The sequence below is a fragment of the Manis pentadactyla genome, chromosome 6 (assembly GCF_030020395.1).
Source record: "Manis pentadactyla isolate mManPen7 chromosome 6, mManPen7.hap1, whole genome shotgun sequence".
NCBI classification, from domain to species: domain Eukaryota; kingdom Metazoa; phylum Chordata; class Mammalia; order Pholidota; family Manidae; genus Manis; species Manis pentadactyla.
In genome coordinates this window covers 6364985-6387642 of record NC_080024.1, presented here as the reverse complement: position 1 = coordinate 6387642, position 22658 = coordinate 6364985, and the positions used below count along the sequence as shown (strand labels likewise).

The following is a 22658-nucleotide window of genomic DNA, read 5'->3' as shown; positions in this document are numbered from 1 at the left end:
CGTTACAGAAGCCAGAGCCTTGGCTTTGTGAAGGATGAGGTGTTGGATTCTGTGACTAGTTCGTGTGTCTCTTCCCTCGCTCACTGGGTGACGTCTTCTCCTGATCCTAGTTGCCTGGGAGAGTGGGTGGGTGCCCACATCAGAAGTAAAGGTGAAGTATGTGACACAGAATGGGGAGGGAGATGCCTCAGTATTTTCCTCCTGGGTGGATTCCCTGTGGGGTGGGGGTGGGGGCTGCTTGTCCTGCTGGGCCAGCCTGGCAGCACAGATTCCATGGTGCCTGCATGTGGTCGTGAGCTGCCCAGGAATCGCAGGGCGGGCGTCCGTGGCGGGAGGGAGAGGAACAGCACCGCCTGCCCTCCCAGAGCACCCCCTGGAGCTGTGTTGTGGGGGTAGTGCTGTATCCCGAGCCCTGCCCCCTGTCCAGCTGGGAGGAGGCTGACGGGGGCCCTGCTGGCTCCGTGCGCCACTGTTGCCTCTCTGATGCGTTTGGGTTACTGGCGGTTTGGTCTGGTTTCATCTTGTGTCCTCTTGAGTTGCTCGAGTGCTTCATTCTGATACTTCTAAAAAAGTCACTCAAAGTGCAAAGCTATATGGTAGTAGGTAATTAAACAAAAGCTTCTCTGAACTAGTGTTCTTGTCCTTGAACAGAATTTTTGTACATCTTACCTTCACTCCATGATGAGACTCTGTGTGGAATGGACATTTCTGTTGCGGGGGGCAGGTGTAAGTGCCCATGCTCACACCCAGGCTCTTGTTTCATTCATGTCATTGGTTTTGACTGTGTTAGTGGCTCTGAGCGGATCAGAATGTCTGATTATCATGTAGTTCTTGAGCACTGAACTTCTGAGTGGCTGTGGGGACTCCTGTTAGGGGTCCCACCCATGAGACAGGCAGCTCTGCGAGTAGCCGTGCCTCTGTGCTTGGCCTGAATTGGGCCACGGTGAGCAGACTGCCCACCTCTTGACTCTCTTAGGGGAATTCTTGTTTCATGGCACACTGATCAGATCTGTGGGTGAGGTGAGTTTCAGTGACATTGTCCGTGATACTTCTCTCTCACAGTGTGGGCAGATGCACATGCCCGGCCTGGGAATGGGGGTGAGGGTGCGTGGGGTGCAGGCCTGGAGCCATGCTGAACCCCACAGCAATCTATGTTGACAGTTTTGGCAACAGGATCCTGAGAAATGGCAGGAGGCCAGAGAACACGGAGACGGGGCCAAGAATAGCTGAAAAGTACCAAATGCTGAAGTTAGAGAATGCACTGGCCGCACGCCGCTTGCTGTGGTCCTGGGAGCCTTCCTGTTCCCTTCTGCTGACCCCGGGCATGTCCAGGGCGCACAGCCCCTGCCGCCCAGGCACGCCATCGCCCCTCAGAGAATTGTGTTATCCCTCCCCCGGCAGTGTGCAGGGCCTGTCCATAGGTCAAGGTCTGGGGAGAGTGTGAGAAATATTTGTGGGAGGCCGTTGACCCGTCGGAGTCATGTATGTGCTGGCCCTTCGGTGTGCGGTTCCCCCAGTCGCGCGTCCGGGCACCGCGGGAGCGCACGCTCATGAGTACGTTTCTGTGCCTGCAGACCGTCATCAAAGAGGGGATGCTGAGCAAGCAGAACAGCTCCTTCCAGCGGTCCAGAAGGAGGTACTTCAAGCTGCGAGGGCGGACGCTGTACTATGCCAAGACGGCAAAGGTGAGGTGCCGAGGAGGAAAACCCGATCAGGGAAGACGCCCAACGAACTTCAGGGGAGGGGTTCCGCGGCCTCATCTGGGAAGACCTTCCATTCTTAGATCTGTTATTCCAATGAGTTGTAACACTCTAGGGTGCTTGGTTTTATTTGTTTCTGGTATGTTTCATTTCTTCTAAACATTGATTTTTATTCATATTCTTTTAATGCATATGCTACCAGTGGGGAGAGGACTCAATATCGCTGAAACAACCACATTACAGTTGGATGTCTTCTTCCTGGAAGGTTGAAGCCAGTCTCTTATGATGGGCTAAAACATCTTTTTTTTCCCCCCTAGATCACTTTGTCGAGGTCTAGTTGGTGTACAAAAAGCTGTAGATATTTAATGTGTGCCATTTGATGAGTTTGGCGCTAAGTATCCACCTGTGAAACTAACAAAGTATTTTTGAAGTGCTTTGGGCTTCTTGGTGTGTGAACAGAAATGTGAAATTCTTTAGCTCTTGGCCTTCTAGCCATAATCCTTCTCTCTGTGTAGGTGAGATTTACGGCTCAAGTCACCAGGCAGATGCTGGTGAAGAGGAGGAGCCAGCGAAGGTCACTGAATTACTGCTCTGTTTAAATGGTGGTGGAGAGACACATTTCAAACACTAATGTGTTTGCAAAGCTCATTTTTGGTATTCTGAATACCAGTATTCTTGTATCAGTATTGCTGTCGTCACTGATATTTTGATATTAAAAACATCTGGGTTCTGGATCATGTACATTTTGAGATGGATCCCTAGAGAGTTAGTGCATTAAACTGTGAAATTGAATGGAGCAACTTGTTTAGAGAGGATTCTGACCGCATACCTCATTTTTAAAAGAACCCTTTGGAGTTATTGTAGTTGTGTGTGTGAGTGTGCTGGGGGTGGCTCTAGGGTAGGATACTTAAGCATCTGAGTCTCTTTTCTCAGTTACTGGTATTTCCTCTAGGGGTTCTCAGTGGAGTCCTTTGAGGGGACAGTGAAGTAAACAGGAGGTGAGGGCTGTGATGGGAGGTGTAGGGCAGAGAGGAGAGGAGGATTGGGTGGGGAGGTTGCAGGCCTAATGGCCAGCCCTTCTGGAGCCTGGCTGGTGTCCCCCGGGCTGAGACCCCTCCCTCTCTGCTCCCTTGTTTTCTCTCAAGGCTGATCCCTTCTGTTTGGGCTGGTCTCTCTTTCCCTGGCACCATTTATTTTAGCGGGCCCTTTCCCCCTAAATGTGCCAGCTGGAGAAGCACAGAGGATCCTCAGTCTGGACCCCTGCTTTCTCGGGTGGACTCCGGGTGAAAAGCTAGTTCACAGTGAAAAGTGAAATGCTGGTATTACAAAAAATAAATACAGAAATCGCAGCATTTTTTTTTTGTTTTTTTCTCCCTCCACTGATGCCGCCATTAATGAACTCCCTGGATTTAAAGAAGTCACGGATCCAATACCTGTGAGCTCTGTGCTCTTTGTTAGAAGCAGATGGGGTGGACTCGGTCTGCGTTCATTTTGTCAGCCTGCGTTCCAGTGTCAGGGCACTGGGGTGTCCGGGGGGCTTGCCTGTGGTCGAGGGAGAGTGGTGGGCAGCACGGGGCCGGGTTAGGAATGCGCCCACTTTGGGGGGCCTCAGCCCCTTGCTGACTGTGGTCCTTGTGTCTCCCTCCAGTCGATCATATTTGATGAGGTGGACCTGACAGATGCCAGTGTGGCTGAGTCCAGCACCAAAAATGTCAACAACAGTTTCACGGTAAGACGCTGAACACACGCTGTTCCTGATTCTTTCTAATGTGAACAAATGTGTGTGAGCAGGTCAGACTTTTTCATCCTTTTCTCTCTGATTGGAATGATTCCTGGTAAATTTTGAATTTAATGCTGAAAATAATAATGTGTTTGGAGAGTAAATGAGAATTTGGCACTTGTAAACACAGAAGAACAAGAGGGTCCAAGGGAACTTTTTTTAAAATTTTGGTATCATTAATCTACAATTACATGAGGAACATTATGTTTACTAGACTCCCCCCATCACCAAGTCCCCCCCCGATACCCCATTACAGTCTCTGTCCATCAGCGTAGTAAGATGCTGTAAAATCACTACTTGTCTTCTCTGTGTTGCACAGCCCTCCCCGTGCCCCCCATTATACATGCTGATCGTAGGGCCCCCTTTCTTACCCCCCCACGTTATCCCTCCCTTCCCACCCATCCTCCCCAGTCCCTTTCCCTTTGGTAACTGTTAGTCCATTCTTGGGTTCTGTGAGTCTGCTGCTGTTTTGTTCCTTCAGTTTTCCTTTGTTCTTATACTCCACAGATGAGTGAAATCATTTGGTACTTGTCTTTCTCTGCCTGCCTTATTTCACTGAGCATAATACCCTCTAGCTCCATCCACGTTGTTGCAAATGGTAGGATTTGTTTTCTTCTTATGGCTGAATAATATTCCATTGTGTATATGTACCACATCTTTATCCATTCATCTACTGATGGACACTTAGGTTGCTTCCATTTCTTGGCTATTGTAAATAGTGCTGCGATAAACATAGGGGTGCACCTGTCTTTTTCAAACTGGGCTGCTGCATTCTTAGGGTAAATTCCTAGAAGTGGAATTCCTGGGTCAAATGGTAAGTCTATTTTGAACATTTTGAGGGACCTCCATACTGCTTTCCACAATGGTTGAACTAATTTACACTCCCACCAGCAGTGTAGGAGGGTTCCCCTTTCTCCACAACCTCGCCAACATTTGTTGTTATTTGTCTTTTGGATGGTGGTGATCCTTACTGTTGTGAGGTGTTATCTCATTGTGGTTTTAATTTGCATTTCTCTGATGATTAGCGATGTGGAGCATCTTTTCATGTGTCTGTTGGCCATCTGAATTTCTTCTTTGGAGAACTGTCTGTTCAGCTCCTCTGACCAGTTTTTTTGTTGGCTTATTTGCTTTTTGTTTGTTGAGATGCATGAGCTCTTTATATATTTTGGATGTCAACCCTTTATCGGATCTGTCATTTATGAATATATTCTCCCATACTGTAGGGTACCTTTTTGTTCTATTGGTGGTGCCCTTTACTGTACAGAAGCTTTTCAGCTTGATATAGTCTCACCAAATGAACTTTTTTAACAGCTGTAATTCAGCCCCCTCAAAACATAGAATGTCGTTATTTTGGTGTACTTCTTTTCTTTTTTACTTTTAAACTGTCTCCCCCAATTTATAAAAGTTATGTTGTCCTTTCTGCAGAAGTTCTAAATACATAAAATCATGTGACCTCACTACCCAGAGGTAGCCAACTGCTCACTTTTGAGTTTTTATCTTTATTTCTAAATACCTCTGTCTTCCTATTTACATGTCCACCTGTGTAAATACTTTACCCACATTCCCCATGAGGTCATATTGATCCTTTAGTTATAGACTTTTTTTTTTTTTCTCTTGACAAATTATGGGGGACGTTTTCCCATGGTGACTGACCTAAATGTTCATCATATATTTTCATGGCTGTGTAGCATTTCTTGTATGCCTTTACAGTTCTTGGCTTCTGTGGCTGACTGTAAAGCCTGCCTGTATAAGGTCTGACTCTAATAGCAGGAATGGAATATTCAAAAATATTTTTCTTTATATTAAGCTATCCCATCTGGAAATAGAGTTCACACCCTAATTTTTTTTCAATTCTTTTATAACTCAGGATAGGTAATTTTCTTCATGGTTAGGATCTGACATTTTGGGTTAATGTTAGTTTCAGATGCTTTCAGGTTTTGTTTGATCTTACTTAATTTACAGATTGATTATTGATGTTGCTAATACGAATGGCATTTTCCTTTCTCCGTTTAAACTTCAACTTGTTTTGTTTTGGTGTAACTAAGTGCTTTTGGTTCTGCTTCGTGGCTTATTGAATTAGTCAGACTCTTCTTATGGTCTCTCATTTTATTCTTCGTTTTGCTTGGAATTTTTTTGTTTTCCTTTAATTATATTGTTTACTTGCTGAGGAGAGATATTTTAAGCTATATAAATGGATTTTTGAAATAGGAATAGATGTTGAATTTCATTGGGTTATTTTGATCATTCATTTAGATGATCAGTTTGGTTTTCGGTATTTGTTCATTTCTTCTGGTGCTGTTAAAAACACTTGGTAATAATGTTCTTAGTAACGTTGAATTTTACAGCCTAATTTTGGATTTAGAATTTTCCCTTCCATGTGTGCTTTTCTTTGGGCCAGGAGGTAGCCTTTGTTGTATTTTGAGTTAAACCAGCCCCATAAAATTCATTTAGTAATTTTCCATGATTTTGTGTGTTCTAGAACATTTTATATAGCTTTAGAATTGATTTGTTTCTTGAAAGTTTGAGGGAACATACTTTAAATTACCTATCACAAACTTTTCAGGGAGGTAAGGCTATGAATGAACCTAAAAGGTTTATTTTTGCTTTTTGCTCATTTGGGCTGTTTTTGCTTCTCAAGTCCATTTTTGTAATTTACTTTCCTGCTTAGTCCACGCCTTCAAATTGAGTAGCTCATATTACTCGCATTTTAAACGTCTGGTTATATCCGTTTGCATTTCTGTTTTATTTAACTTATGTTTTTCTTGTCTGATTTCTTAAACTCTATCATTTTTGTTTTTCTTTTTTTTTTTTAAGAGAGCCAAATCTTGGGATATCAATCAATTCCATTTTTCTGTTACCTAATGCAGTGTTTGCATTTATATTTATTGTCTTTTTTTTGCTTTTCACAACTTTGAAAAGCAACTTAATTGTTGGCTTATTTTTACTTTTCATTTGTGTATAATTATGAAATGATTATGAAAATGTGATGAAAACATGAGGCGACTCCAGACTGAGCCCTGAGTACCTTTCTGTTCACATTCCGAAATTGTTTTTTTCTCCCAGTAGAAAAATGTTATTAAGGACAAATTACTTTTCTGATTATTCAAGGTATTAAAGAAAATCTTGAAGTATATAAATATAAATATAAAATTAAAAACCATCCATATTCCCATTACTCAAAGATACCTAGTGATTGGTTTATGTCATTCCCACCAAATATTTAATAAAATACAGTTTTTAACCTTTTTTATTTACTTAACAGGGAGCCTTTTCTCTTATCTTTGGATATCCTTCAAAATCTTTACTAATATTGCATAGTATTCCTTCATACAAATGTGTAAGTTTATTTAACCAGTCCCTATATTGAATATTCCATTTTTTCCTATCAGAAATAATATTGTGATACACATTTGCACATAGATCCTTTTGTGCATTTCTGGTTATTTCCATAGTTTACATTTTTGAAGTGGAATTCCATTTAAGGGTGGAAAGTAGGAACTTTCACTGGTTTTTGAAAAATAAATGAGGTGGTGATACATGTTGTAACTTGAATGAGCCCTGAAAACATGCTGAGTGAAAGATGCCAGACTGAACAGTTACGATACTCTGTGATCCCGTTCATGTGACATGCCGCACCAGGCAAATCTATAGAGGCAGAAAGTAGAAAGTGGTTGGGAGGGGCTGTGGGGACTGAGGAGCGACTCTAAAGGGAACAGGATTTTTTGGAGGTAACAAAATGTTCCAAAATTAGGTACCAGTGATGGTTGTACAATTTTGTGAATATGCTAAGACTCCATAATTATATGCTTTAAAAGGGTAAATTGTATAGGAACTGTATCTCAACTAAAAATATTATGAAAAAAGTAGTATGGCACTGTGTACTCTTGGTAGTATATGAATGAATGAATGCAGAGCTTTGTCAGCCAGATCCTGGAATGAACCCTGATTACATATTGTCTCTATGGGAAAATGTGTTCAGTGTGCCAGAAACTTGGAGAGCCTGTCCTGTGTTGGAGAAACCTCTGGAATTCCCTTCCTGTTGGGTTTCCCAGACCTCCAGACCGAAGCACCTATTCTTTCACAGGTATTTTCTGTTTTGTTCAAAGTGTTCTAGAAACTGCCCTTCATATGAGGATGGGCTAAAAGGACAAGAGAAAGACTAATAGATGAATTCTTAGGTTCCCCAGAAACATTCCAGGGTAAGAAAGCTCACCCCATGAGTAATTATGATGGCTTATGGGGATAAGCAGCGAGTGTTGGCGCTCGGTCCCCCCAGTCCTGCTGCCTCAGAGCGGCCACAAGTTCTGGGCGCTGGGCTGTAAGTGATACGAATGTTTTCATGCTTAACATTTCACACTTAATGGTCTTTCCCGTTTCTAACCCCCTGCGGTGTTTACTGCCTGAGCTCTGAACCTTCACCTGTCATGCAGTGAACTGCAGGGATCTGCGTGTCTCCCAGCGGCAGTAGGCAGGGCCTGGCGCATGTGCTTAGGGAGTGAGTGCAGAGGGCGTGAATGTATATGCCCAGAAGCTGCTCCATTTCCTGGAATATCTCATTTGGTTTTCCAGCTATTCCAGTAGTAATTTCCAAATTCCTCTACTGCTACTAAAATTGCATGTCTGATACAAACAGCCAGTCAGTGAAAGCTGCTATTATTATCATGGATCAACCAACAGATGGGAACCTTTTGTAGCTGGAGAAGCATGAGTAAATTCACTCACCATTAGAAACGACTCCATTTTTATTCCTCCCCAAACTGTACTAGAAAGAAATAAGAACCCTCAGAACAAAGGACTTCCAACGGAGATGGGCAGAGATACTTGGGGGAGAGAAGAAATTTTTAGAGAGCCTTGAAGAAAGAAATGGTGTAAAGGAGACTTTTGTAAGCAGAGAGGGAGGGGCCTGCTCTTTAAGAGCAAAGTGAAGCGGGATGAAGCTGGAGACGCAGAGATTGCCTTTAGGTTCCTGAGAGGTGGAGCGCAGATGGTGGGGGCTCTCGGAAGACGGGGGAGCTGCCCGCGCATCCTGGCCTTCCCAGGGCCATCACCTCACACCGAGGGCGAAGCAGCACGAAGAGAAAAGGGGTTACCAGCTTCATGTTCAGCCTCTGCAATGATGTGAAGTTGTGCTTAAACTTGTTAATAGTAATCTATGAAAACCAAAAGACTTTGGTACATTATTGCCAAATTGTCCTTAGAACTCATGTCAACAGGACTTCATGAAAGTGCTTTTTTCTATCCTTTTGCAAACACCATGTGTTGATGTTCTACCATAGCTTTGCCACTCTTCTCATTTAAAATGGTAACTTGCTTTAGTTTTCTTGGTTTATCAAAGTGAGGATGAACATTTCTCACAGTCCATTGGCTATTTGTATTTCTCTCCTCATTAATTGATTTCTGTTTATTGTACTTTCAGTCGGCACTATATTTTTATTTTTAAGGTTCAAAATTATCTTTCTCACTCACTCTCTAAATTTGTCCTCATTGGCTGTAATAGTTTTAATGCTTTGTGTTTTTTTTTTTTAAAACTAGATTCCATATTATTTTAGCCACTAATAGTAGCCTAATGTTACCAGGTAAAAAGGCTTCCTGTGTTCATTTCTCCTTTGTATTTCTTTTCTACCCATTATCTAACGTGTTTTAAGTTATTTTCAGTCTTCTGACAGCAAAATTCACAGATTTGTGCTGAACGTATGTTTTCATCACCATAACTTTTCTTTTTTTAAATTTTTTATTAAGGTATTATTGATATACACTCCTATGAAGGTTTCACATGAAAAAACAATGTGGTTACTACATTTACCCATATTATCAAGTCCCCACCCATACCCCAGTGTAGTCACTGTCCATCAGTGTAGTAAGATGCCACAGATCCACTATGTGCCTTCTCTGTGCTACACTATCTTCCCTGTGACCCCACACACACCATGTGTACTAAACATAATATGCCTCAATCCCCTTCTCCCTCCGCCCTCTCCCCTTTGGTAACTGCTAGTCCCTTCTTGGAGTCTGTGGGTCTGCTGCTGTTTGGTTCCTTCAGTTTTGCTTCCTTGTTATACTCCACAAATGAGTGACATCATTTGGCACTTGTCTTTCTCTGCCTGGCTTATTTCACTGAGCATAATATCCTCCAGCTCCATCCATGTTGCTGCAAATGGTAGGATTTGTTTCTTTCCTATGGCTGAACAGTATTCCATTGTGTTTACATACCACCTCTTCCTTATCCATTCATCTACTGATGGACACTTAGGTTGCTTCCATAGCTTGGCCCTCCAGACACGACCACTGCCCTGGCTTCCAGCACTGCGGATTACTTTTGACTGTTTTAGATATTTAATGTAATGGACTCCTAGTGTATATTCTTTTGTGCCTGTTTCTGCTTTATTTCCCAATTTCATGGCACTTGGGGGATTTCTCTAGTTGTATTGTTCCTGATTTCTATCTTGATTCTGTCATCTGAGAGCATCCTCTGTGATTTTAATTCTTTAAGTTGTTGAGACTTTCCTCGTGACCCACCAGTTTTCATAAATGTTCTGTGTGTGTTTGAGCAGAGCCTGGATTCAGTAGTTCTTGTATGCAGTTGATGAGGACAAAAGTTTAGTCATTTTTCTCATACCTTTTATAACCTATTGATTTGTTTTTCTGCTTGCCTCATTAGTTATTGAGAGAAATTTATTAAAATCTGTGATTGTGGACTTACCTTTTCTTTTTTTGGCTTTCATTCTGTCAGGTTTTGCATTGTGTTTTTGAGGGGGTTATTATTAAGTGCATACAGATTTATTATTTTATATTGTTACTAGGTTGATCCTTTTATTATGAAATAACCTCTGTATCTCAGATTTTTGCCTTAACATTTTCTTTATTTGGTTAGTGGTTGTATTGTAAGTAATAGTACACAGTTTGCTACCCTTCTACTTCAAACCTTTTCATTTATATTTCAGACATGTCTCTTATAAGTGCTTATAGTTGTGTGGTTTTCAAAACTGTTGTTTAATTGATGATGTCCTCAGTTGGATATGTTTAATCTATTCTTAGGTAGTCTTGTACCTAACATGCTTACTTCCTTCTTCCACCGTCACTTTTATCTTTAGTTTTTCCTTGTTATTTCAGAATTTAGTCCCTGTAAGCAGTCTGTTAGAATTTGCCTTGTTTCAGTCTGGAGCGCCTTGCCTGTGATAGTGAAGTTGAGATGTTTTCTGCTTGTCCGGGTGTTTGCTCATCTTAACTCCTGGGCTTTGTGGCTGCCCGTATTATGCCTTTTTGGTGTAATGCTTCCTTGGTACCTTCCCCTTCCTGTTTGCATTTTGTGAGCGGTGAATGCACTTATTTATATTTGCTAGTGACATGTCTACGGTTCACAAACTTTCTTAGGCCTCATCTGCTTCTTACCAGCCCAAACCATTTCTGGGTCATGCTTTGTTGCTGAGTGTTTGACCACATAGAACATGCTTCTCAACAGTTTCTTTCACCAGTTACTCCATTGCTTGTATCAAACTACTGAAAATAAGAAAGGACTGAAGGACAAGGAAGAAAAATAATGTAAAATGTTCTGCTTCCCATAAAGGAATCAAAGTACAGCATTTCTCACTAGATCACCACAACACGCCGTTGCCAGGGCTGGTGCTGCCGGGCCACATCTGAGGCCTCGGTGCTGTCACTGCCTTTGAAGAGCGCTGGACACCCCGCCTGGAATCCTGGGGACCCTGTTTCCTCTTGCGTGACGCCGGCGCTCGCTCCCTGGTTTGGCTGGTGTGCGATGGACCTGCCTCCACGCTCTGGCTTTGGCTTTCCAATTTTGAAAATGGTTTTTTTCTTTTCTTTTCAGTTCTGTTTCACGTGCTTTTTTTTCTTGTCCTTTGGGAACTTTGCTTGTTTATTCATTTATTGACTCAGCATGTCTCTGCTGAGGGCCTGCACGGGGCCAGTGCCATGCCCAGTGCTGATGGGCAGAAATGGAGAGGGGCTCTTCATGCAGCTCAAATGCTCGTGGGGGCTCGATGGAGCCACGAGGTGTAGTTCCAGGCTGAGCCGGGTAGTAGGGAGGAGGCCGCAGGGGCCATGTGAGAAGCATCCCCACTGGGCATGGGGAGGCACTGGGGAGGCTGACCCTGAGGAAGTGGCAAACCGAGGCGTGAGGAGTGGTTAGTGTAAACCAGCTGAAGGGCGGTCATTAGCAAATATAAACACTCTGGAGTGGGGCAGGTCTAGGGACCAGTGCAGGCAGTGCCTTCTGATGGGGACGCCGTGCCGACTGTGGAGAAGTGAAAGAAGGCTGTGTGGCTGGCTGAGGCCAGAGGGGAGAGACCATAGGAGGCCATGGAAACAGCTTGGGACTTAGTCCTTCAGCCTGGAAGGCCATCGAGTAGTTCCATGTGGTGACATTCCCAGATCCAGTGTTGGAATGTTTCACTGTGGCTCCAGTGTGGAGGGCGCCTGGAGGAGGGTGTGTGGGCTGTGGTGAGACCACCGCCCTCCTCCAGAGAGGGTGCCTCCAGTTTGGAGTAGAGGGCGTGGAGGGTGGGCAGTGCCTGGGTGGTGCCAGCAGCACGGCCCAGGGCGAGGTAGTGAAGTGTCAGGGCTCTGCTTTTGAGCGGCAGGTTGGCTAGGCGAGTTACAGAGGTCAGCGGGGGTGAGCGCCTGTGGGGTCGCGGGGAAAGGGTTCTTTATCTCCCATGCCTGTTGTACTCTTCCGTGACATTTACATTTGTTGGTTTGCTCTATTTATTAAAGTTTTTATTTTGTTATTGCATTTACTTGTAACTTTTGCCCCCATTCCAGCATAGCTTCCATGTTCTTTTTATTGTTTTTGTCCTAGTTTATTCTTGTTTGGTAGAGGATGTATTTTAAAAATATTTTCTGTGTAGCTCAGTCATTTCCCTGCCTCAGGGATGGATTTTCCTTTGAGCACCTCCATTTCCTCTTGGGTTTCCAGATGTTTTCACTGCCTGTGGGCATCCCCCTCCCCATCTGTTCATTTTTGTGTTCTCCCTGAGGCAGCCCAGAGCCACGGAGCACACCAGGAATCGTAGGGCCCTTAGAGTTTAGCGCTTGTATTTGTTTATTTCTCCAAGTCAGTGTTTTCATCCTTTTTCATCTTTGTCCCATTTTTGTTAAATATTTGATGAAGTTTCATCACCTTCTTTAATGTTATTTGAAACAGCAAAAACAAATAAAAGCAGAGGGGCACAGATTGTTGTCACTGCCCTCACCCCCCAGGGTCACAGTTCCAAGTCCGTTTGGCTCATTTGTCTTGTTGTAATGCTGTCATACGTGGGGCACGAGTGCAGTGAGTTTTGTTTGCTTCTTTACCAAAGTACCAGCACATAGTAGGTGCTCATAAGTCTTTGTTGAAGGGTGGCTGGATCACTCCTAGCTTGCGGATACTTTGGGCCCTGCTTCTCCTGCTGACTTCACTCAGCAGAGCGCGTTCAGGGGACCAGGTTCTGGCCATCAGTGCAGATCTCCCTTCTTGTGGCCTGGGATCAGTGGGATCTGACAGCCACCTAAGGCAGCAGGCCAGGGAGAAGTAGTCCCGGGCTGCTGGGGTGGGCCACGCCCTGCAGACCTCCCCTGAGAAGACAGGTGGAGGCCTGAGGCCAGGGGAGCCTGGCCAGCAGCACGAGATTTGGGGGTAAAGTGGTTCCTGCCCCAGGGAGCAGAGCAGGTGTGAGGTCGGAGGTGGAGCGCCTTCCAGGCCGTGGGGAGTGTGGACTTTTTTTGCCACGTGTATTAGGAAGCCATTAAGATTTTTAAAGCTGGGAGTGATAGCGGTGGGTTCTTGTTATGAGTCCGGCTGCTGCCGGAGACTAGATCTTCAGGGAAGAGGTGGCCAGAATGGGCGTGAGGGGGACAGACAGGTGGCCTTTGCTGTGGTCAGGTGAGAGGTGTGGAAGCCGCAGCGCAGAGGAGAGAAGGGCTGGATGGAGAGCAGGGCATTGCAGGCAGGTAGGGTGCACACTGTTGTCGTCTGTGCCAGCGCTGGTCCTTGTCTTGCATGACTTGGGAATTAAATAACGAGGATTGCAGAAAAATGGGGTTTTGCACAGGCGATGATAGAGACTCCCTGGAAAGCAGGTCTGCACGCGATGTTAGGGTCCGTCGTGCGGGATGAGGCTCGGGTGGCTCTGGTGCCAGAGGTGCTGTCCCATTTGAGGGAGGCAGAATCAGAGTTGCAATCAATTCAGTGAGTAGGACACAGTGGCTTCTGGTGGACAGCAGGAAGCAGGCAGTGTGGGCTGAGTCCTGGCCCTTGTCCCCAGGAGGGCATGGAGTCCAGAGCACACGGCGCTCCCAATACCGGAAAGGTGGTGGGCTCTGGGTGCAAGTTTCACTCCCCGGGGTCCTTCCCCTAGGTCAGTGATGCCCCCTGGCCACCTGCTGTCACACTGTCCCCTGTTCTGGCTTCTCTGGCTCTGGGGCCTTGCCTGAGCCCTCTGCCTCAGACTCCTCAGGGGGTGGTGCTGGTGCTGGACGGCCCGCTGGCCCTGGGACAGCAGCCAGTTCTGCAGGCTAGCGGGTGGGGGCTCTGGGTCCCCACTGGCTGGGCAGCCCGAGGGCAGGGATGAGGCTGTTCTCGGCGGTGAGCCAGATGGCCAGCGCCCGTCGGGGAAGAGGAGCCTAGGAAGGACGGCGTGTTACACATTATTGAGCTGGTGTGTTCGTGGACCCCTGCTGTAACGTGTTCAGTTACCGTTTATTTCCTTTATGGGGGAAATTACTCGCAACGTGGCATTTTCAAATTTGGGCTTTCCCAGAGGAATCAGGGACTCTGTCTTTGAATGTCCAGGTGTGAGACATTCCCTTTGTATTCCCTCAGGTGTAAGAGCCTAGACAGCAGGACAAGTCTATGTTCCTTTTTTACCTCTGAAGGTACCTGCCACAGGACCTTGCGCATGTAGCCGTGCTCAAAGGCCAGGACTGGGAAGCCAGGGTGTGAATCCCAGCTCAGCCTCTCACTAGATCAGTGACTTCAGGCAAGTCACTTAATGACTCTGAGCCTCAGTTTCCTTATCTGAGAAATGGGCATAATAATAGTACCTACTTGTGGGTTGTTCTGAGGATTAAGGATTAATACAGTGCAGGCGAGATGTGTTCGCTGTTATTAACATCATGCTGATGGACACTCACTGGTTATTCAGTGACCGAATTGAAAGCAATGGGCCAACTTAATTTTTTATGTCGTTTGGTGCATAATTAGAACTTTTTCATTTAGTTTAGCTTGTATTTCTAAATGAAACATTGCACCCTTCTTCTTTTTGCTGAATGACGACTTCCAGTTAGAGAGAATCCCCGTGGCTTGCTGCAGATACCCCTGGGCCCAGAGCGGCCTGATGTTCTGCTCTCATCTGTTGGGTTATGGCGGCAATGGCAGTGAATTGGACCTTGAAGAGGAAAGACAAGTTTTACTGGAATATACCTGAAACATAAAACCATTAAAAAGAGTCGTATTCTGCCCATTTTTAAAAGCAGTGTAAATCGAGTGCCTCCTCCTTTGTTACCTAATATAGCCCAGGGGATCTGGCGGCTCCTGGGCCATCCCAGCCTCTTACGCTGACGTGGAGAGCCTGCTCTCTGTATGGAGTGAAATCCCTGGGCGCAAGCCACTCTGGTCTTTGTGGGGCCCCTTAAGCTTTAGGCCCTCTCCCCAAGTTCCCTCCACAGACTTTGTCTGTTCCTCCAGGGTCAGGTGGAAACTACCTCTCCTGTCAGATGCTCCTGCTCACGCTGTAGTCAGAAGGGAATGAGCCCCTGCCTTCTGCTCCCTCAGGGCAAAGGATCCCCAGCCTGCCTGTGCCCAAGCACCCTTTGGAACTTAAGGGAAAAGAGAGGCCCTGGCACCATCCCCAGAAACCCTGATGCTGATTTACAAACGGGTGGTTTTTCAGAGCTTCGCATGAGTCTGAGGTGCAGCCAAACTGGGATCCACAGGCCTGTGGTGCTGAGTGGGTGCAGGCTCCTTGGGGGTCTGCACACGTGGCCACACGTCTTCCTTCCTGATGGGCGGGGTTCTTTCACAGCTGTCCCTGGGGCCAGGTGCACACCAGCTGCGAGGGGCGAGCTGGGAAGGGGGCTTCCTGGTCCTTTGGGTTCCAGGAGGGTATTGAATTGTTTCTTTGCGAAGCCCCATGAAACAGTTCATTATTGTGGATGATCCTGTGGGCTGGGCTCCTCTCTGTTCCCTGCCCCCTGCAGATGCCTGAGTGGGGCAGTGAGCAGCCGAGGCACTTGCAGTCGAGGCGCATCCGGGGAGCTGCGTCTCCTTCTGGTGCCTGGCCTTGGGGTGGGGCGGCTCCTTGGCTCTGTGTTTCCAGCAAGTTTGACAGCTTGGAAACTTCCTGTTTTCCCCTGGAATACAGGAATGATTTGGCAAGTAAGGCTTTACCCTGGCAACCTCATTTCCAAGATCCATCAAATCAGTTGCAAAAGATGGCATGTTTTAGAAAGACTCGTTTTCCCTTCTTTCAGCAACACTTTGTGTGGCAAACTCTGCTGGGTGCCTGGGGACCCGGGGGGTGGGTAACCACGTGCCCTGTGCTTAGGGACCCCTTGCCACCTGTTAGACAAGAAGAGAAATCATTACAGGGCCCTGAGACAGATAGAGTGGAAGGGGGTGCAGAACTCACTGAGGGTGGTGAGAGCATCTTTCTGTTGGCCTAAGGGAGGCTCCTGGGGAGGGGATCCAGGGGAGGGGCTGCAGGGGAGGGGCTGCAGGGGAGGGGGCTGCAGGGGAAGGCTCTGCAGGAGAGGGGCTCCAGAGGAGGGCTCCAGGGGAGGGGGACCCAGGGGAGGGGCTCCAGGGGAGGGGCTGCAGGGGAGGGGGCTGCAGGGGAAGACTCTGCAGGAGAGGGGCTCCTGGGGAGGGGGCTCCAGGGGAGGAGGACCCAGGGGAGAGGGCTCCAGGGGAGGGCTCCCTGGGAGGGGCTTCAGGGGAGGACCTCCTGGGGGGCGGCCTCACAGGGATGAGGGAGCTGGATGTGGGGTCAGCCCTCCAGCAGGCAGCAGCTTTTGGGGAGCAGTACCCAGAAATGTTCGTTCTTGTGACAAACCAAGAGAGTTCCTCCCAGGTACTACACCCTGTGTGTGGGTCACCTTACTAATTTATTTCCTAAAGTGTTTAAATCATGTTAATTAATTTAGAGGAAATTTAAAATAGAAAAAAGTGCCATAGCTCAGCAGCGATTTTCTTTTCTCATGTTCCCTTCAGACTTTTTCTTAGGAAAACAGTAAATTTTACATGTGTTATATTACTATATGTATAATCTTATAACTTGGTCTTATTTATCATTGCCTTGGAAATGGTTCCATATCATGAGTGTCTGTGATGATCACCTTTATAGTTGCAGGTATTCCATTTTTTAGATGTGTCATAGTCAATTGGTTAAACTTGCTCATTCCTGCAAGTAAGCATTAGGGACTTAGAATGTTTTCAATTTTGCCTGTTGAAGGTACCGTCAGAGCAAGAGCATCTTAGATAGCAGGAGGGAGAAATGAGCACCCCTGCCTACAAGCTGTGTCCGTCCCCTGGTGGGGCACCCTCTGTTCACTCTGGGGTCCTGTTTCACCTCTGTCACCTGCCCTTGAGGTTGGGAAGGTAAAATTTCTGCTCTGTTTGATTCAGGTTTGTTTCTATTTCACAGGTTGATCAGCTTGCTTTATATTATTTTAGGTGGATCCTAATTGGAACTTAATGTATCCTAAACCCCCAGACTCTCTCGTGAGCAGGTTATATTCCTGTGATAAAGAAGTAGAGGAGACGGGGCTGGGTTTGTGGAGGAGGAAGTGGACAGACCGAGGGACATAGGTGACCTCGAGTGTGAGAGGCCCGGGGGTGGTCGGAGGGAACGGAAGCGGTTTGGACAGAGGACAGAAAGAGAAAAGTGAATGCTTGTGGGTGTCATATAAGAACAAAGTTGACTGGAGGAACACGCCCTGGGTTTCTTGTTAAATTTCAGGATAATGGATTGTCTTAATAAGGAGGATGAAAGTAGAGTTTTCAGTATAAACTGAGAGAGAATTAAGTTTAAGGATGTATATGTTCAGAGAGCTGCTTCTGCATAATGCCATATACATCACTGCATTCGTAGGAGGGAGTTCACACTTCATTGTTTAGAAAAACATAAAGATGCATATACTAGAAATAGGAATTGCTGCTCTGTTAATTTCCTGGAGGTGCCATGACAAATTACCATGTGGTTTGGAACAACAGAAATTTGTTCTCTAACACTTCTGGAGGCCAGAAATCTGAAGTCAGGGTGCTGGCAGGGCTGTGCTCCCTCCCAGCGTGCTCAGGGGCATGCTCAGGGAGGTTCCCTTCTGGCCTCTCCCGCCTTCCGGTGGCCCAGGTGCTCCTCGGCTTGTGGCTTCTTCGCTCCAGTCTCTTCCGTCTCCACATGGCCTTCTCCTTCCCAAGCCTTCCCTTCTGTGTCTTAGAAGGACACTTGTCAGTAATCTAGGGCCCATCCAGGTAACCCAGGGTGTTTTCATTCAGGATCCTTAATTACCTTTGCAAAGACCCTTTTTCCAAATAAGCTCATATTCACAGGTTTTGGGAATTAGAATGTGGACATCTTTTTGGAGGCCATCATTCAATCTACTATATCTGCTTATAAGAAGAAATGCCAAAATATGAATGCTGTGAACATGGAGTCTTAGTGTTCCGTGTGAAAGGAGGCGGTCCTTGGCCAGTAGGCTTGTTTCACCGGGTCACCTGGGTCCTTTCAGAACTTGATTCTCCTGGTCCAAGATGATTGTCAGAATGCCAGTCATCCCCGTACTCCCTTTGGGAGATGATGGTGGGGGTGAGGAGAAGAGAAAGTATGCTGGCTAGCAGGAGTTTTTAACTTAGGTTCACAGACCCCCTCTCTCCCCAAGGGGTCTGTGGATGTGACTATTTTATTAAAATTGGTTTTCATTGCAATCCTAAGCATTTCATTTTCTGCATTTAGACACATTCAGAGAAGCGGTCTAGAGGTTTGACCAGACTACTAAAAGGGGTCCACATGGCACAAAAATGATGTGCTGTGTTTCAGTTTAATTTCAGTATAAGCTGAATGAGAAGTACAGTCTCATGTAGGATTTACATAGAGAGTGCTGCTTTTGCAAAACACCATATTGAAGTTTTGCGTGACTTCTCCAAAGTTCGAAGCAGCACTTCTGCTTAGTTACATAGCCACACCACATGGCTGCTGGGATAGCAGTGGCTCTAGCAGGCCTTGCTCTCAGCATCATCCTCATGATTGCCTTCAAATGACCATGTCAGAATGACCATCCCATCCACAGAGAGGAGTGATTTTTCATGTCTATTTATGACTTCCTTTCCCCAAGTATTGTTTTTGAAATATTTTATGGTATCCAGAAGTTTCATGAGGTATGCTATAAAGGTGGTCTTTTTTGTTAGCTGTGTGAACTGGGGACAAGATACTTCACCTTCTGGCCAGTTTTCTCAACTGTGAAGTGGTTATAATACTAGAATCCATCTTATAGGTCCTTGAGTTGGCAAAAAAGTTCCTTCTAAATGTTTCCACTAGGAAAGTAAGGGTTCAATTCGCAAATAATACTTAGCAGTTATTCAGATTTGTAGGAATTCCAGAGGATTTCAGGTAAGGTCACACTGTAAGGAAGTAGCATCTACAGCTGAAGAGGAGGTTCCAGGAAGGAGTTATTATCCTTCCGAGTTATCAGGCGATAACTACTAAAAACAAATGTAAAGGAAGCCAAGTGCAATTAAAAATATGATGCCTGTGTTTAATTATTTTATATTTTTAACCAATTTGGTTTCCCTTTACATTTTATTTTTCCTGTTTATTAGTAGTTATAGCCCAATAACTCTACATGAAAAGGAAGCTATGTAATGGACTTAAGTAATATTTTCAGTTGTTTTAAATCTCATCAATTTGGCATTCATATTTGAATGAATCAAAGTTCCTTAGTGAGCCTGCATGGGGTGAAAATGTAGACCTGAGTTTCTTAACTATTTCCAGCAGATGTCAGCCTGTGGGGTGGGCAGGGATGTTCCCTTGGTGAGGAACCATGACCTTTATCCAGATTTCAACATCAGTTTTCCTTCTCAGCTTGTTTGGAGCTCAGATATTTCCTGGGCAAAAACCCTACGCCAGTCACTTTGGCTCAGAAAGAGGAAAAGCTATATATATCATTGGCAGGTTTCCTTGCATGGAAAAACTACCCAATTTCTGTGACTGCCGGCCTGGATCTGGGCTGGGGAGAGTCGTATTCATGGTTCGGGGCTGTCCCAGGAGTCCTCCTGAGCTGGAAGCCATGCCAGACAGGAAGCCCCCTATTGGGACAGCAGCTCCGGCCATTTGGGCTCCCTGCCATGAGCGGGCACCCCCCTGGTTCTTGTGCAGGCCTCCAGAAGAACCTGACCCCACGTCCTGGCTATGCCAGCTGTTAACTGTCGGATCTCAACTTCTTAACACCTGTAGCTTTACCTAGCACATGGGGGGGCAGAGGGAGGCAGGCGCCTGGCACATAGTAGGTGCTTAGAGAATTAAATGCTGTGATTGTTAAAACACACCTTGGATGGTGGAGCAGTACAGGGAGAATAGCTGTAGAAGGACGTTGATCCAGAGAATCCCAGGCTTTGTAATCCACTCTGTGTTCTCAATTTCAAGAAGCAGGAAGAAGCAGGAGTTGAGCCAAATTGGTGCTGTGTTTGCTAAGTGTGGGGTTTTGCTGAAGGCAGCACCTGCTTCCGTGGCACAGCCGGTTCTGGAGCCAGGTTCTCCACGTGCGGGCTCAGGACTCGGTTCCTAGAGCTGTTCCAGGCTGGCAGGGGGAGAGGCCACTGTCCTCGGGCAAGCTGGCTGGTGAGTGGTATAGGACCAACTGCGGTGTCTGCTAAGTATGTTTGGAATTGGGGATGGGAGGGGACGCTGTTCCCTGTCTGGGCTGTGTGAGTACCGAGGAGAGGTTGCACTTGGGAAATCTAAACCATTTCCAGGAAAGAGAGAGAGAGGGAGTGCGATTGTTAATACTTCTATTGTCTTTGTTTACAAATGATAGAGGAAACAAAAGAATGGACAGTTGAGGGGATATAATTTGACTACAGTTCTTTTTTATAAGAGTTCTTTGAGGAACAGTGGAGAAGATATGTGGATTTGACTGAAAATTTTTTAGGGTGCTGGGAAATTAATACTTTCAGTTATTCTTTACTCAGTATTCTTCGGTTAATATGCTAGATACATGATTGAGCCAAGTTCAGTCTGTTTTTTTCCTTTTTATGTTAGGGAAATGGTGTCATTCTGTAGGATATTAGCTTAAAAAACCCCTACTTTCCTATCCCAGAATAACCTGGTATTTCAGAGTAGACAGTGGTAGGATCTTTTTATTTCCTTTAAAACAACTTATCCAATTAAGAGAATTCCGCTGCTCTGTTGAGGGGAGACTGTGCTGTTTATTGAGACAATAATCCCTCCCCCTCCACAGCTGAAGCACCTGGTTTGAAATGTAAACTCAAAAACGAAACCTGTGACCCTGCCCCCCACCTGCCTTTTTGGAGGAGGACTGTAGGAGCTGTTGTGCTAGTTGTGTACAGGACGTTTAGCTGAAGCTGAAGCCCTCACCCAGGTGCAGAGGTGCTGAGATACGGCTGGGAGCCCCTGCCCACGCGGAGCCATTCCCAGGCCATGCCCAGGCTCACCTCCATCCCTGCTGGACTTGCATTAGAAAACTGGTTAATGTCAGGGCCTCATCTTCTCTGTTTCCTAATTGTTCACTGCCTGCAAAGATCTGAAGGCAGTGGATCAGAGCAATTAGGCATTCAGGAAATAGGAGTGGGGGTGACCCCTACCCCATCCTTGAAGGAGCTGAAGAGATAGAGGCAAGAGCCTTGTTATCTGTCCTGCCCCCAACACTGAAAACCAAGTCCACTTTCTTAACTGGGAAATAAGGGCCCAGGCATAGCTGATACTCCAGGTCGTTGCCAGCTCTGATCTCTGTCCTCAGAGGAGTGAACTGCAAGGTTTGCTTTATGCAAGAAGACACCAAGGAATAGACTGGGCATTTGTTGTTCCGAAAGCCGTTGTGCTGGTGTGTCAGGGCGCTGTCAGTTCACACGCCCTGTTGTAGATGAGTTTTTAACACCCATAAATTGTTTTTAGTACCTGCTTTGACTTTCAGAGGCTTCCTGGCTTGGATGATAAACTATATGGTCAACTCTAGTTATTCAGAGAAAGGTTCTCCCTGATCTTTAAAGAATATTCCACTTCATTAAGATATGTTAACATTAAAAATATTTTTATAACTTAGTTGAGGCATAATTGCTGTACAATGAACTGCACTATTTAAAGTGTACAGCTTGATGAGTTTTCACACACAGTTAAAACTGTCACCACAGTCAGGATAACAAACATTTCCGTCTCTCTGAAAGTTTCTTTGCCATCCATCCTCTCTCAGCCCCTCCCTGGGCAAACATGGATCTGTTTTCTATCTTTGCAGATTAGTTTGCATTTCTTACAATCCTATATATATTGAATAATGGTAGAATGTTTTTTTTTGTTTGTTTAATGTCTGGCTTCTTTGGCTCAGCATAATGACTTTGAAATTTTTCATGTAGGGTGTATCAGTAATTTGTTCTTTTTCTACAATTTATTGATCTATTTACCTGTTGGTGGACATTTTAGTAGTTTCCAGTTTTGAGCTATTGCAAATAAAGCTGCCATTAGCATTGATATGCAAATCTTGTGTGGACATATGTTTTCATTACCCTTGGGTAAATACCTAGAGCAGAGATGCTGGGTCATGCAGTAGATGTATATTTAACTTTTAAAGGAATTGTTCAGCTGTTTTCCAAGTGCTTGGAGGTTTACATTTCCACCAGGAGTGCGTGAGAGGCCCTTCACAGCTGCCCCACATCCTTACCACTACTTGGTGCGGTCCGTCTTTTTATGTTACATGTCCTAATAGATATGCAGTGGTATCTCACGGCAGTTTTAATTTCTGTTTCCCTGATGACAAATGGTGTCATTAAGAGTTCTTTCTGTATTCTGTACATAAGTCCTTTGTGTGCTACGTGTATTTTGAATGTTTTTCCCAGTCTGTGGCTTGCCATTTTTTAATGGCATCTTTAGAAGGACCAAGTCTTCCTTTTTGGTGAAACTTTTTTCTTTATGGTTCATGCTTCTTGTGTTCTATTCAAGAAACTTTTTTCTGCCTCAGCA

The 22658-nt window shown here is 45.6% G+C and overlaps 1 protein-coding gene across 2 annotated transcripts in view; it reads left to right on the top strand.

The window, feature by feature from the left end:
• DGKD (diacylglycerol kinase delta) overlaps nucleotides 1-22658 on the top strand; it is a 105046-nt gene that overhangs the window by 27780 nt on the left and 54608 nt on the right. For both annotated transcript variants that reach the window (XM_057503400.1, XM_036911581.2), the window contains exons 2-3: nucleotides 1575-1685; nucleotides 3349-3429. In XM_057503400.1, coding sequence (XP_057359383.1) covers nucleotides 1575-1685; nucleotides 3349-3429 — 192 coding nt within the window. The remainder of the gene's footprint in view (nucleotides 1-1574; nucleotides 1686-3348; nucleotides 3430-22658) is intronic.